This window comes from Vigna umbellata, chromosome 1 (genome assembly GCF_029865625.1).
Source record: "Vigna umbellata cultivar VRB3 chromosome 1, Vumbellata_1.0, whole genome shotgun sequence".
NCBI classification, from domain to species: domain Eukaryota; kingdom Viridiplantae; phylum Streptophyta; class Magnoliopsida; order Fabales; family Fabaceae; genus Vigna; species Vigna umbellata.
Window position 1 is genome coordinate 87,343,764 of NC_142165.1, and position 16,578 is coordinate 87,360,341.

General features: G+C 36.0%; 2 protein-coding genes across 3 annotated transcripts; one reads left to right on the forward strand and one right to left on the reverse strand.

Moving 5' to 3' along the window:
- The first annotated feature begins 484 nt into the window (after positions 1-484).
- Positions 485-3,924, forward strand: LOC124832810 (uncharacterized). Of its 2 annotated transcripts, none has more exons than XM_047307116.2 (7): positions 485-886; positions 1,328-1,919; positions 2,268-2,384; positions 2,476-2,544; positions 2,667-2,732; positions 3,494-3,547; positions 3,738-3,924. In XM_047307116.2, the coding sequence occupies exons 1-7, from the start codon at positions 753-755 to the stop codon at positions 3,837-3,839; spliced, it is 1,134 nt and encodes a 377-aa protein (XP_047163072.1). In that variant the 5' UTR covers positions 485-752; the 3' UTR covers positions 3,840-3,924. The 2 variants fall into 2 exon arrangements, with proteins under 2 accessions (XP_047163072.1, XP_047163074.1); XM_047307118.2 differs by having other exon boundaries at positions 2,479-2,544.
- A 158-nt stretch (positions 3,925-4,082) lies between these two features.
- SFH12 (SEC14-like 12) lies at positions 4,083-8,893 on the reverse strand. The gene is made up of 14 exons (XM_047307115.2): positions 8,770-8,893; positions 8,290-8,494; positions 7,835-7,934; positions 7,431-7,697; positions 7,226-7,303; positions 7,034-7,135; positions 6,905-6,954; positions 6,630-6,729; positions 6,432-6,506; positions 6,231-6,293; positions 5,650-5,752; positions 5,091-5,470; positions 4,891-4,968; positions 4,083-4,797 (listed from the first exon to the last, which is right to left on the reverse strand). Exons 1-14 carry the CDS (start codon positions 8,795-8,797, stop codon positions 4,786-4,788), a joined length of 1,641 nt encoding a protein of 546 aa, XP_047163071.1. The 5' UTR covers positions 8,798-8,893; the 3' UTR covers positions 4,083-4,785.
- Between the last annotated feature and the right edge of the window lie 7,685 nt (positions 8,894-16,578).

Sequence of the window (16,578 nt, forward strand, 5' to 3'; positions counted from 1 at the left end):
CTGATAACCCTTAGCCATCAGAAAAACGATTGACCAAATACAACTACAACATCCCTAAGTAAGATCTGGCTTAAATTATTAAACCAAATCACCATTCCCAATCAATAATGATGGTGGCTAAAAATCTGGTTTGAGAATACAAGTACAATTTCCCCAACAGAGATATGGTTCAAATAATTAACTCAATCACAGTTTGGCGCATGAGTCACATTCGATCTTAACCAAAATTAAATAGTATTGTTTTTGAATACTCTATATTATTGTAAGCAAAACAAAAGGTCCACTAACCTTTTACCGAGGAAAAAGGTCCATACCACTAGCTGAGCTTTACAAAGAATTTACTTATATTCATGCATATTCCCCGAAGGTGTCATGTCTGTGTCTATCCTAAAAGCATAAACACAGTCAACTTGCTGATCCAAGAGGACCAGTATATATAATAACCTTGCTGTCTACCACCATAACCTTCTTTCAGGACCCTTTTTCAAAGCTCTATGCAGTTGCTTTGGGAATTTCCCTGTATAACTAGAGTTCTTTGGACTGAGCATAGTGATCTCAAAAATATCACTTAACCAGGGAAGAGAGCAAAACAAGGAAAAAGGGTTTCAACTTGTGCATGGTATCAAATATATATATCAATATATCCCATCTTGTTACATTGTAAAAAGTTAAAGGTCTCTCAAACTCGATTCCCTACCTAGCTAATTAGCTCCATCTCTTTTGTTTGGGGATCTTCAAGGTTTTAAGTAATCATGGAGTTTGCTAGTTTCCATCTTCAGCATCAGCTTCAAGAAGAATCTGCTCACTCTATAGCTTCAGCAACCCCACCACCTGACTCTAAACCTTCCATCACCTCTCATCAATCATGGATCCCAAGCAACATATAGTAAGTTCCTTCACACTCCTTCAACATGAACTCACTCTCTAATATCCCCTTATATAATAATCATCGTCTCAGGTGAAATTACTATGAATTCTTATTACCATGTTTGAAACCCTCTTAATTAAACATTAGCTGGTTTCTTGTATTGCTTCTTGGGTTTGTGGTTCGACAAAACTAACTACTTATGGAGAAGATATGGACATATATAGTAGAAAAGCATGTACACCAGTTTGCACAGAACTCTCCACTACAAAATCTTTTAATTATTATAGTCTGATAGCTGTAGTGATGCTTTTAAATAATACTACTGATCTTGATTTCACATTTTACCATTTCATGATTATTCTACCGCTCTTCTTTGATTCCTTTTTAGTTGTTTCATCTTTGAAACAGTGATATAACATGCACCCATTGGCTTATATCTACGTGTGAGTTTGTTTGCAGCAATGGTTGTAACAGTGGCTTTCTAACTGAGAGCTTTACAAATTCAAGAGAAGTACAGCACAAGCACGCCATGACTGACTCACTTAGAATTTCAACAAGGCAAGCCTTGGGTTTCCACAATGGAAAAAGCGTTGCTCAACAGCCAGTTAGTGATCTCTTTGCAGCAAGAATCAAAGGTGAAATGATGAACACCTCCATGAAGGCTATGGAGGAATCGTGTTCACTAATCCCAATTCATGAACCACGATATCCTCCTAGTTTATTACCTAGTCTTGGTGTAACTGGTGTAGAGTTTTTTCCTTCGGAGACTGTCTTTCATAATGAGAAGCCTATTGATGGAAAGACCTTAAGCAAGAGATATAACAACTTTGGTGATGCTAGTTTAATTTCGAATTTACCAACCCTAGATATGACCTCTTCTTTGGTTTCATGTTCTTTGGGTTTAAATCCTAAAATGTTTGATTTGCATACAAGTTACAGTGAGAGTTGTGAAATCCAACCTTGCTATGATACTTTTGGTCTAAACGAGAGCATAGCTTTGTGCCACAGCGACATGCATGGCCGCGAAAATAGTCCATCAAATAGCTCAAAAGTGAGTACTATGCTTTCTCTACACCTCTTCTCACGTGCAATGCATACAAATACTACGAATTAAACTTTTCTTGTGCTTTAACATTTATACACAACTTTTGCTTATGTTTGTTCGCCAATTTTGATTTTTGCGAAAGTTAAGCAGTAATAGTAATCATTGATTGTGTGTGTTTGAATTTCATACTGTTTAAATCAGGTGTCTTTAAGCATAGCAATGGCTAAAAATAATTAGTAAATTTGAGCAATATTTGGAACATGAATTTCGTTTTTACATTCCTATAAACAAAATAATTGTCTTTTCGTTGATTCTATTCAATTGGGTTAGTTAAGTTTTTCAAGTAAATTTCAGATTTCATCATTTATAAGTGAAGTTGCAACGGTAAAAAGGCCTAGTAGTTGCTCTCTACCAAAAGATTCAGAGGCCAAAGCTAAGAGGTCGAGGCCATCATCATGCCCTCCCCTGAAGGTAATATCTTTTTATGATGAACACTTATTTAAATTGATGATTTGTGTCACTTTCACGTTAAAGTAAAACCATGTGTGGACTGATTTTAAAGCAGATAAGAAAGGAAAAATTGGGGGATAGGATTCAAACTCTTCAAAGATTAGTAGCACCTTTCGGGAAGGTAAATCATTTCTGATCTTTAATTATAGTCTGATACATAATGTGTGTGTGTGTATATATATATATATATATATATATATATATATATTATTGTTTTCTTACTTTATGTTCTTTAATTTGCAGACCAGTACAGCCTCTGTGTTAAGTGAAGCCATTGGCTACATCCATTTCCTTCACCAACAAATCCAGGTGGATATTCAGACACTAATTAGATCAATCGTTCTTTATTGAACAGAATAATTATAACATTGTGCTGAGTATAACTATAAATAGAGGTCTTTATATTCTTGTAAGGTAAGGATACACTGCGTAATAGTTTACTACTGATTTCAAATGACATTTAATGCTTTAATTTCAAACCAATTAATGATATAAACTTCTACATTCTCAATTTTTGTTTCTTTACTTCAATTAGAAATATTGCATTTTCTTAGGTATATATAGTACGAACATTACATATACATCTCATTATTATTTAAATTATTTTATAAAGTATTTGCTAATGAGACGTTTGTGTTTATTAGTCTATCTAGGAAGATTATTAAAAGAAAGAGTTCAATATGTTTAACTTTTTTATTTGTTCTTATATATGAGCATTATAGAAAAACCTATGAATAATATATATATATATATATATATGTGTGTGTGTGTGTATGTATATGGAAGATAATTGAGTGCAACACTTTAGGTGTTTCTGGTACATCTATTAATTAAAATTTTAGACTTTTATAATCAGAAGTTTATATATATTATACTGAAGTGAAGTTTAAATTTTTAAAATAAAATAAACTAGAAACATAAAAAATAATGTTACACATAAATGCGTTTGTGGAACCTAGGGCTAATTAATTAAAGAATTTAACTAATTAATAGAAATAAGGGAAAATAAATAAATTAAGAAATGACGTTTTATATTTCTTTCATACTCACATTCTCTTTGTTCACTACAGACTTTGAGCATTCCTTACATGAAATCCACGCAAAGCAATAGAATGTTGCAGCTGGTAAGAAATGCAGATACTTTAACTTCGTAACTTTCTTGATATTTCTGTTCGCAAATTGACTCCTATAGCTAAGAGTAGACTAAAAGAATATAAATGTGATTATTATGGCGTAGAAGTATTAGGTTATATTATAAAGTGATAATATATTCAATACGTGATATTGATTATTTATTGTTTTGTGGGTTTACAGAGTACAAATAAAGTAGATAAAGAAGTGAAGCCAGACCTAAGAAGCAGAGGCTTGTGTCTTGTTCCCCTTTCTTACGCATCGTTTATTCATCGTTGTGTTTAGTCATTTTCATACTATTATTATAGTTGCAGATACCAGAGATAACCCAAAATTTGAATCAAAGAGCCTTTATTGTGTGCTTGTTTTAGTTTCTGAGCAATGACAAAGTTGCAATGTAACATGTATAGAGCATTGAAAATTAAAAAAAAAAAGAAAAAGAGACTTCACTTCGTTATTTTTGAAAGAAAAAAAAACTCAATTCATGTTATTTCTGTGCTTTAAGCAAATAGGAAAAATAATTATCAGCTATATATGGTAGCTGTAATTAGTTTACACTCAAATTCAAGTCTGCATTTTTGGTAAAATGGCTTTTAATGATTTCCGTTTTTCATTTTTATACTTTTCACATAAAATATAAGTCTTTCAAATAAATAATTTGATGAGAAGTTCTTTCAAATAGCCTCTAATGAAGTTTAGCATTTTAAGCTTCTGATTTTGTTAAAGAAAAACTGTAATAGCACATAACAAAGTGATTTTTTTAAAGTGATTATTTGATGAAAAAGGCTTAACGAACATGCCAATATATGAAATGAAATAGGAACTTTTGCATTTCATAATTCGTTACCCACAGGCCACGTTTGACCAAGTTGACTTTGTCACGAAAACACTTTTGTATTATTTTTTTTAAAATTGTTATTAAGCATCTTAAGAAATTATGAAGTTTTCTTTTTGTGATAATTAAGTTTCATATGTATGTATATTTGATGTAATAAGAAAAGAGAGATAAAAAGAAAAAACAAATATATATAATAGATGTAGACAAAATCTAAATGAATTTGTATCATTACTCAGATTTGTTATATACATTGAGAGAGTCCAATCCTTGAGTGCTAGCAAACATGCTTCGGTTTAAGGTGTTCAAAATTTGAACATTTTATGAATATAGTAATAAAATGGCATTTGGGAAGTCTTCGGAAAGCCGAGTGTTAGAACGAAACCCCAGTTAAATTTACCAAACGAACTGCAAAAAGAAACAAAATATTAAGCAACAAACAACAACTTGGATAAACAAATAACTACGTTAAACATGGGTACGTAGTTGTCGTGTACGTACCAACAACTTCTTCTTCTTCTTCTTCTTCTCAACGTAAGCCGAAAGCTCCTCTTGCTTAGAAAGGGACTCCTCCAAAGCCTAACAGAGCCGATACATTATTTTTTTTTATGTGAACATTTTATAAAACGTTGTGCAGCAATGTGAAGGCAAAGATCATGCATGTGGTTTTGAAAGAAATAATGAGTTATTGATCTGTTTACCTTTTTGGTTGCCATGAGTTCTTGCTCCAATGCATCTGCTCGGGTGATGGCAGCATTGAGCATTTCCTCCTTCTCAGGTGGCATGCAGATGGCGAGGTTGTTCATGTTGCTCATTTTCTCTTCCAACTCAGCCATGCGCTTCATCACAGTCATGAACTCTTGAGCAGAGATTGCAGGGACGGTCATTTGTTCGTTATTGGCCTGCCCCTTGTATTCACCACCGAAGTTGGAGTAGAAGTTGGCGTCTGTGAGCTTCTTCGGCATGTTCCTGGTCATCCTCACCATTGTCACTATGCCCATCACGAAGGCCATCACGCCAGTGAAAATTTGTGAGTTCACTCTCTCGTGAATATTGAAAGAATCCATGGCGTATGAATCAGCTGCATCAGTTCCACAAAACACATTAATTCTTCACTTCACAAGTTGCCTTCAGTACATATATATACAAGAATAACCCTTTTGTCATAGGCACACATAGAGGACTTTAACAAGTCTCTGTCATTAGGAATTAATATGCATTACTATAAAATAGAGCCAAACAAAGAAATTTCAGTTCTACCTTTCGATACTGCATATCGGTCGTTGTCTTCTACCTTCTTCCAAGCAGTTTTTTCAGCTGCGGGGACAAAGTCCTCGTATTGGTAACTCTTGGAAGGAGCAGCCTGTTATATTTTGACAAGGTTTAGTACTTACAAGTTAAGGAAACATGGTCCACTTTTATTTATTTTTTCAAGCAAACACTTACAGAATTGTTAATCTTCTGTAAAACAATTGTGTCCCCATATTCTTTTTATGGGCAAATAATGCATATATATTGTTTACATAGTTAACCAGTATACATATACTTACAAAAGCCTTCTTCCACCACTTTGTACCTACAAGATACTCTAAAGATATTCATTTCAACAATCATCCATTTTCAAGGTCTCATTATTCTCCCTTGTGCACTCACTGTCCACATGGAGATACCATTTTACTTCACAACATCATAGTATAATTATCCAATGTAATGTGAGTAACTTTTCCTTGTGCATTAACCCCACTAGCTATGTTTTGTGGTAAGGAAGTGACACTGATTTGCCGGTTTCCATTGTTAACTGGATCAAGGGTGGTTGTTATGAAAGATGTATGATAGCATACCTCAGCAAAGGCAGAAGACAATTGTGGGGTGAGATTTGCTTCCAACTTGATAATCTCGTGTTCCTAAACAAGCTTATTGATTAGTTAGGATGTTAATCAATAACAAAAGGAATCAAGGGTTGCAAAAAAAAAATCAACAATTGGTTCAATAGAGAAAACTGTGTGTAAATGGAAATGCCAAATGAAAGCTATGGCTCTCACCTCAGAAGTTGTCTTGTCTTCCATGACTGGAGCCTCACATTTCCTTGAACATTTGTGCTCACCATTTTGAACCATCTGCAAGTAAGTATATTACATAGATATATATTAATCACATAAACTTGCAAATGCATGATGGAACGCAAATTGTTAATCAGATGAAAGCATAAAAGGAGGGCGGAAAAGGAATTGCAACTCCACCCTGATTATTTCTTCATCCTTCCAAGGGCCCTTATCAGAGCGCATGCAGCCTCCTTGATCGGCACAAGTGCATTTGCCTCCCAAAAACTCTGGCAACTCACTGCCAAAGCAAAACCATTACATTATAAAGATTGTCAACAACCTTAAGCCAAAGGTGATAAACGCATTTGGATACTAGAACAACAGCTGTGGAGCAGAAAAAGAACGGAAAATAGTAGTCGCACAAGGAAAATCATGATGCTACAATGTTGAAATATCCGCTATCATGAACTCACCTCTCATCAATTATTTCAAGCAATTTGCTTTGGTACTTGTTGCCAAGAACCTGGTAAGTTTTAGCTCAATCAGATAAAATGTTATATTCAGAAACAGGCAGATAGTTAAGGTAAGGTGTTTGTTCTCACATGGATTTTTGATGTGGTCTTTGGGTCAAGGAAGGATTTAACAGTGCCCCACAACATTCTGAATCCAGAACCTGCATTGATGATGAACATGCGGTTCAAGGTCTGCAATGAAGGCACCAATTTTATGATATTACAACTCAGTAATCTACAAAAAAATTATGTAAATTTAAGCAAATTAGAAGAAAAACGTACTTCAGGATAGTTGTCTCCGTCAATCTTCTGAAGGGATGTGATCAGCTCCCTGGCATGCTTGTTAAAGTTCTTAAGGCCCTGTGACATTAAAACATAGCAAGTTTCCATCATCTTCTAGTATTTTTCACGTTTCTTTCTCTTTTTCCATGCTGTTTTTAACATTAAAATTCGACTGGCTTATAGATAAACTATTTGCTACACGTACCACTCCTTGCACATCAAGGATGGTTGTACTTTGATCGATGTGTTTCTTTGCAGCAATGGAGCAAGCTGCGAATTTCACATCAAATGTTCTCTCGAACTCTTTGACATGGTATTTGATATATCGCTCCATGGTTGTGACTTGCATCAACTTGGTGGCATCGACTTGGCCCAATCTCTCGATGTATACTGGTCGCCCATCTTTATCGACTCCATGATGCCCATGAGGATAATATTGCAACACTTCATCGAGTTCCTTGAATTCGAAGTCCTAAAGTATAAAAGGCACAAAGGTGAGTGAGCAGAAGGAGAAAACTATAAACAACTGGGAAAAAAAAGGGTAATGTATACGAAACTAGTAACAAATCCCCTGAAGTCTCACAGATATCATTGTTCAAAAACAAATACCTCGGTGATGGTGTCAGCACCAAATTCCTTCCTCCATTGAAGCATGTCAGACCACATTTGCTTAGATTTCTCAAGGTCAAATTTCCTGGCCTTAAGGAACCTGTTCAAAAAATAATGCAGGAAAACTGTCAAACCAATTGAGTTAAAAAATGCTTCTCTATTTCTTTACTCTCTGAAAATCTCTGCATATGCAAATTGGTTCCTAAAGTTACCAAGATGTTAAGAATAACATATCTTAGTTTATACGTTTACTTTACAACAATTATTTGTAGGAATAGAACCCATGAATGCAAGTTTGAACGAAAAAAATAGTTAATTAGATTTTATTATCAGAATAGCATTGCTATTATAGTATTCACCATTCTGAAATATACATGGCCAAACCTTGTGGAATGAAAGCAAATTATATCAAAACTTTGCTCAAGAATAAGAGTAAGCAAGAAAATTAAGGTGACCTGAGCATCATGTGATAATCATCGTGCTTATCTGGGAGGAGCTCGTCCAAGAGAAGAGCCTGACGGAACTCATCTACGGCTTTGGATTCTTCAGCATCGCGGATATCCTCGATTTCAATCGACATGACCTTGCTGCTGCTTCTTCTCCTACTCCTTGTCAAGGAATTCCTCAACTTCTTCTTCAATGAACCAACACGATCAAGAGCTGCAATGCCACCATCAACAAGAATTGGCTTAGCATTTTTACCAAGTTTCTGATATATTGATCGGAGAAAAACATACTATTTTCCAATCCGAATTGGAATTTTACATCAATAACATATGTTCATGAACTTGTATATTGAAATATTTATTACTGGAATTATCAACAGAAACTCTACCATTCTAAAAATTTACAAAGGATTTACATTTAAGTTCTGTCTGCAATCTAATTTAAAATAAAGCTGGACAGAAAGAAAGAATGATGGAGATGAAACTGACATGTCTTGGGAGATAGCGGTCCAGACATGGTTCGGCTTCGTGTTTAGCTTCTGCAGGGTATTCAGGAGAATTACTTGCTCGTCATACGAATTAGCAGAAATAACGTTGCACTCCCAAATGCCCTGCATGCATGGAAAACCCTCACAATTCAATGATAACCCATTAAACACCGACAACAAAATAATTAACAGCACAGCATCGTGCATGCCATGGAAAACACACGACCCTTTTGTTTTGAAGGCTATTTTTCATCATTATTCCTTAAGTGAAATAAAAAAGGAAAGTGAAGAGTAAGAGAAAGAAGAAAAGATGAAAAAGAATGACCTAATGGAAGCGATGGGGACGACAAGAAAGGAAGGAGGGTGAAGTTATAAGAAGAGAAGAGAAGACTGAAAATAGGTAGTTGTTTCCGAGACAGCGAGGCTTCCATGATTGGCCATTGACGAATTCTCCATTTTCTAAATGGAGAAGAAGACACGGTGAGAGATGGAAGAAGGAGTTTGGACGAAACGTAAGGCTATTCCATTCATCTCTTCCATGCTAACTTTCTCTTTCCCCTACCTGTCACTTCTATTTCAGTATCAACAATTACACAAAATATTATTTAACTAAGTTTAATCAAGAGTTTTAATTTTAATAATATTATATATATTGTAACATTAAATAAATAAAAAAGAAAGTTTATCTTTTATAATTATTCTATAAATAGGTTTGTTGTGGGAACAAATACACATACATAATCTGGACTAAAAAACAATATCATTCCATTACAATCTTGTATAGTTTTTTGCCACATTAGAGTTTCATGGATAAATAGTTAAACTCTAACAAGTAAATTTTTGTAAACATACCAATATGTTATAATAATCAGGCTTAATTATATTTTAAGACAAATTTAAGAACTTTTAATTAGGTTTTTAATGAAATTTATCACATATTAATTACTTAATAAATTCATATTTTTTTAATTGTGTTTAAATTTTCTATTACGTGGGTAATATAATTATTAAGTGATTTACGTGATTGATATATTATAATTGTCACCATATATTACTTTATTATTATAACATTTTATAATTTTAAAATTTATGAAATTATAAAATTTTAATATAATAAAATAACATGTAGTAACAATTGAGAATATAATGAATAAGTTAATCATTTAAAACCATCCAATTAATAAAAAAAATTAATAACGAAAATTCTATTAAAAAACATAAATTTATTAAGTATGATAAAAAAATTTATTAGAAACTTAATTAAAAATTTCCATATTAATTAGTAACTTACAACTAATTAAGTCTAAGAGGATAGTGATAGACAAACACGTATAAACTTCTATCCAACACCTATAAAATAATACTTTATATAAAGTATAAAATAATATAAGATGAATCAACTAAAAAAAGTATAAAATATTATTTTTTAATTAGTTTTGGAAGGGTCTACTAAAAGACAGACGCCATGTAAATTTTTCCTAATAATTATATGTGAATTAAATTCAATTGTATAGTCACCTAACTGTAAAAAAAGTCGTATAGTTTATATAACTAGAAGTTGAAATGATACAAAAAAAAAAAAGGTTACTTATTTTTGTTTTGTGATATAATAGCTGTAGCACAAGGCAAATAATTTTAGAGGTTGCTACTCAAGTTTTCTAATCAGAACATTATCAATATAAAATATTTAATTGAATTTAACCAATTAAACCTAAAACATTGTAAGAACATACTTACTAATTAAACATTTAAGATTTAATTAATTTAGAAAAATTATCAAATCAATGATTGAATCAGTTGAAGGGCAACACAGCGAGGTTATTTCGCGGTAAAGTAGTAGACAATGTTAATATTAATTATTCATGTTCTAATATATTAATTTTGTAATTCATTGATAATATTAAGTATTGGGTTAAATATTCTTTTAGTTCCTTAATTATTAAACAATTTTGATTCATATCTTTCAATTTTTGGTACATTTTGATGTTCTCCTAAATTATAATGTTTCTTCCTTAAAAAACCAAAGGTTTTAAAATTAGACTGAACTTTTTACTTTTTCTGAGTCAATATTTTCCTTTGCATCTTCATTCCTGTCCACAATCGCAACCTCGTTGACCAGAACCACTCCAAACCTCTGTTCCGTCCCCAGTCGTTGTCTTCTCAGATTGTTGTTGCTGCATCAGAAAAGGACTTTAGTTAAACCATATGAATATAAAATACCAAAACAAAAAATAAATTACTATTTGCAGAAGCCAGCAACAATGGTGCCCCCTTTCTTCCCTTCCTTGTACTCAATCCAAAGCTCCTCCTTCAGGGCGCACATCACATGAAACACTAACCCACACTTTGGCTCAGAGCACACGATGTTAAAATGTAAATCTAAACTACCTAACGGTTTTAACTGTCAAAAGACAGTTTTCTACTTCTGTATCTGATATACATATATCAATTTTCCTGTTAATGATAAGATAATCATTTTCTCTATTCTCTTGCATCACGTTTTCATTTTCTACATTCCGCCACACTGTTCTAAAGCACACTACTGGTCCAGCGTTAAAAGTGGTATTCGGAACGACAGGTTAAAGAACCTGGTGAAACTTTGAACAAGCGAAGAAGGACTTAATTAGCAAAGAAGGGTTCTCGTTGAAAGGCGATGGCGGGGATGATCCAGAGCAGCTTGCCAGTGCTCGACGAAAAGAATTACGATGACTGGTGTGTGAAGATGAATGCTATCTTAGGCTTTCAAGAAGTTGACGAAATTGTCAAGAGAGGATTTAAAGAACCCTCAAAGGGGGACATGGATGAAGCAAAGAAAGTCTACAAAGAAAACAAGAAGCTGGACTATAAGGCACGCATGCTCTTGCACCAATGTGTTTCTGCGATGATATTTCAGAAAGTGTCAAGAGCAGCAACAACCAAGGAAGCTTGGGATATATTACAAGATGGATATGGAAATTCAGGAAGGGTGAAGAAAGTGAGACTACAATCGATGCAGAGACAATATGAGCTCTTGAGTATGGGAGAGCAAGAAACCATTGAAGAATATATTGGCAGGATTCAGGTGGTTGTTAATACGATGCGGGCATGTGATAAAGTGGTGAAAGACAGAAAGATCGTTGAGAAAATCTTGCGAACTCTGACACCCCAGTACGAGCACATTGTGGTGGCGATCGAAGAAAGCAAAGATTTGGGAATTATGAAAGTTGAAGAGCTACAAAATTCTCTTGAAGCTCATGAGCAGCGCCTGATAGAGAGAAAAGTGGCAGAAAAAAATGTTATACAAAGTATAAATCAGGCACTGCAAGCTAGAAGCAGTCAAATTTACAAGAATCGGGAACTGGCAGAGGCAAAGGAAGATCGCGTGGTGGTCGTGGTGGTCGAAATGGAGGCAGATTCACTAATACTTTCGAACTGACCAAAGATGACAGCAACAACGAACAAAAAGAAGGAAATTATAGAGGAAGAGGAAAGTACAGAGGAAGAGGAGGCAGAAAGAACGTTGACAAGAGAAATGTACAATGTTTTACGAGTAATAAATATGGCCATTACTCATCTGAGTGTTGGCACAATGAAAACGCAAAGAAAGAAAAGAGTGATGAGGCGAATCTTGCGAAAGAAGAACTGGAATCGGATTGTGATCACGTTTTTTTGATGAGCGTCGCAATGCATGACAGAAACGATGACATCTGGAGAATTCCACAGGAAAGACATGTTCAAAAGGCGAGTGGGGTAACAGACAAGTGTCTAAGAAAGACCGACCGAACAGGACATGTGTCGCTTGCTGGAGAAACAAGCCATGAAGATGAAGAAACGTTGTGGTATTTGGATACAGGTTGTTCCAACCACATGACTGGAAATAGAAACTAGTTGCTCGACTTAGACACAAGCATCAAAGGCACTGTACGTTTTGCGGATAACAGTATCATTGGAGCTGAAGGTTCGGGCAAAGTGATGATCACACGCAAAGATGGAAGATCGGTGTACATGCACAATGTTTTATATGTTCCCACGATGAAAAGCAATCGTCTAAGTCTCGACCAACTCTTGGAAAAAGGATATACCATGAAGATGCAGCAAAGACATATTGAGGTATTCGACGAGAGACAACGAATGATACTCAAAGCTCCTCTTGCGAGAAATCAAACTTTTAAAGTGAACTTGAACGCAACAGAGATACAGTGTCTGACTGCAATGGATTTTGGAGAAGAACAGTAGTTGTGGCACTATCGTTATGGGCATCTAAATTTTAGGAGCCTGAGTCAACTGAAAGATAAAGATCTTGTGAGAGGCATACCTACAATTGTTGCACCGAACAAAGTCTGTGAAAGTTGTGTCGTTGGGAAGCAAACCAGAAAGGCGTTTAACAGACACGCACCCAAGAGAGCAAGACAGTTGTTGGACGTTGTGCATGCAGATATGTGTGGTCCTTTTGACGTGCCATCTCTAGGAGGTAACAAATATTTTTTACTCTTCGTAGATGAATTATCTAGAAAACTCTGGGTATATTTGTTAAGAGAAAAGAGAGAAGCTTACACACAATTTGTTAAATTTTGTTTCATGATCGAGAGGCAATCTAGTTAGCAACTCAGGATTCTCAAGACTGATAGTGGAGGCGAATTTAATTATGGAGAAATGAGTAAATTTTGTGTTGACAAAGGGATTCTGCATGAAGTTACAACGCCTTACACACCCCAGCACAACGGATTAGCTGAGAGAAGAAACCAAATGCTTTTGGATATGACCAGGTGTATGATAAAAGGGAGAAGACTACCGCATTACCTATGGGGAGAAGCAGTCTCGACTGCTACCTACTTGCTGAATAGAAGTCCTACCAAAGCACTGTCAACATGCACACCCGAAGAGGCTTGGACTGGAAAGAAACCAGATGTGCATCACCTGAAGATTTTCGGTTTGGTCTGTTACAAACACGTCCCAGTTGAACGAAGGAAGAAGTTAGACGATATTAGTGAAACTCTCATTCTCATAGGTTATCATCCAACAAGTGCATACAGGCTGTATGATCCAGAGAAGAGGCAAATCTTGATCAGTAGAGATGTGATAGTAGACGAGTCTGCTACGTTTAAATGGGTTGATGCAGAAACTGAATCAATCGAGCAATCTGGTGCTGTTGTGTCTACCTGGCTGGAGGAGAAAAGGGCAGAGGAGACTGAACAGATATCTACAAAAGAAGACACTCAAGCTAGAAGGTCACAGAGAACACGATTTCCCTCTACGAGACTCGCTGGTCATGAGTTTTTTAGTGACAGTGATATCACAGACTCAAGTGATATAGTTCATTATGCTCTTCTAGCAGGTGCTGAAACACTTTCATGGGGACAAGCCATCAAAATTAAAGAATGGGAGGAGGCTATGTTGGAAGAACTTTCATCAATTGAGAAGAACATGACGTGGAGGTTAGTGGAACTGCCTCAGCATAAACGGGCCATAGAGGTGAAATGGGTGTTCAAAACTAAATATAAACCAGATGAAAGTGTTGCAAAGCTTAAGGCTAGGTTGGTTGCAAAAGGTTTCTTGCAAAAACCTGGGATAGATTTCACTGATGTTTATGCTCATGTGGCAAGACTAGAGACTGTAAGACTTGTTGTTGCCTTAGCCAACTTCAATGGTTGGAGCATTTACCAAATGGACGTCAAATCCGCATTTCTTAATGGCCTCCTCGAAGAAGAAGTTTTCATGAAGCAACCACCTGGATTTGTTAAGAAGGGACAAGAGCTGAAAGTATACAAGTTGAACAAGGCTTTATATGGCCTCCGTCAGGCACCACGAGCCTGGAACAAACACATTGACGCATTGCTTATCAAGTATGGTTTCCAAAAATGCACTGTTGAATATGGAATTTATATGAAATTTGTTGAACAGCTAGGTACTCTACTGGTGTGTCTGTACGTCGACAATCTACTGGTCATTAGAAGCTCCACACAGGAAATTGAAGAATTTAAGGTGAAGATGAAGAATGAACCTTAAATGACAGATCTTGGTAGCTTGGGGTACTTTCTTGGGCTGGAATTCGTGCAGACTGAAGATGGAATGTTCATGCATCAAAGAAAGTATATTTTAGAGACTTTGGAGAGATTTAACTTGAAGAACTGTAATAGCACATCCATCCCAGTCATGGCAAACTTGCAACTCACGTGTCAGCAAGAAGAGACCAAGGTTGATGCAACCCTGTTCAAGCAGATCGTAGGAACTCTTCGTTACATATGCAACAGCAGACCGAACATCAGCTTCGGAGTCGAGCTTGTTAGTAGGTTCATGCATGATCCAAGACAGTCTCATCTTGCAGCAGCCAAGCACATTATGCGCTACTGGAAGGGAACAACAGATTATGGTCTTAATTTTCCCAGGAAGGTTGATAGTACATGTGATATCTTGAAGGCATGGTGTGATGTAGATTGAAGTGGTGATCAAGTGGATAGGAAGAGCACCTTTGAATACCTGATCAAATTGATGGGAGCTTCAATATCTTGGTGCTCAAAGAAACAAAATGTTGTTGCACTCTCGTCTTGCGAAGCAGAGTACATATCTGCAGCAGAAACTGCTTGCCAATGTGCATGGCTAGAAGCTATTCTACGAGAGTTGAGGATTGAGAACTGTAAACCAACACACTTGATGGTGGATAACAAATCAGCTATCATCTTGTCCAAGAACCCAGTCTCTCATGGCAGAAGCAAGCATATAGAGACTAAGTTTCATTATCTCAGAGATCAAGTCAGTAAGGAAAGGTTAGAACTGGTGTACTACACTACAGATGAGCAAACATCAGACATCTTCACTAAGGCATTACGGCAAAACAGATTTGAAAGGCTGAGGGACTATCTTGGCGTTAGATCTTTGAGTAGTTTAGCTTTAAAGGGGAGTGTTAAAATGTAAATCTAAACTACCTAACGGTTTTAACTGTCAAAAGATAGTTTCCGACTTCTGTGTCTGATATACATATATCAGTTTTCCTGTTAATGATAAGATAATCGTTTTCTCTATTCTCTTGCATCACGTTTTCATTTTCTACATTCTGCTGCACTGTTCTAAAGCATACTACTGGTCCAGCGTTAACACACGAGACCGCAACCGTCACAACACTCGCAAAGGTAGCACCTTTGCAACCACCTCTTCCTCGGAACCATGGAGCAGTTGATCCCCTCCCTCCCTTCCGGGTCCTGAAAAAACACTTCTAGCACGAATAACACACACACACCATGTGCGCCCACGCGCCGTCTGCGGTGCGTTTCATCATGCCCTCACTTGCGGGAACAACAATCTAGGAAGTTTAGTTTATTTCTACTACCTATAATTTTTTCTCCTACATTTGAGTTTCACTGTCTTGGTATCTTGCTTTTAGGTTTAATACATCATTTGGTCCCTACTTTTAGGGATTTGGTTCAAAGTAATCCTACCTTTTAAAAAAGTTCAGTAAGACCCCATATTTCGTTAAAAATGTTCAATCTGGTCCTTTCCGCTCACGTCGTTAAAAACATAACGGTGAAAATGTCACCGTGACATCTCATAAGCACGTGGCACACGTTAATAGGTGGACTTAAATGATCGTTTAATTTTAAAAAAAATCTTTGCAACGTCATCATCATCATCTCCACACAAACCCTAATTTCTCTCCAAGAAACCCTAGCCGCCGCACCATTCAGCGTTGTCACCGCCATCCTTGCCGGCACCCATCCTCTCCAATGCATCACACGCCACCACCAAAACTATGCGACAAGAACGCGAGAAACCTTAGGTCTCCACGGTTTGCTTGCAGGTCTGATTGTGGTTGCAAGTGGAGGCAAGCAGCGACGCG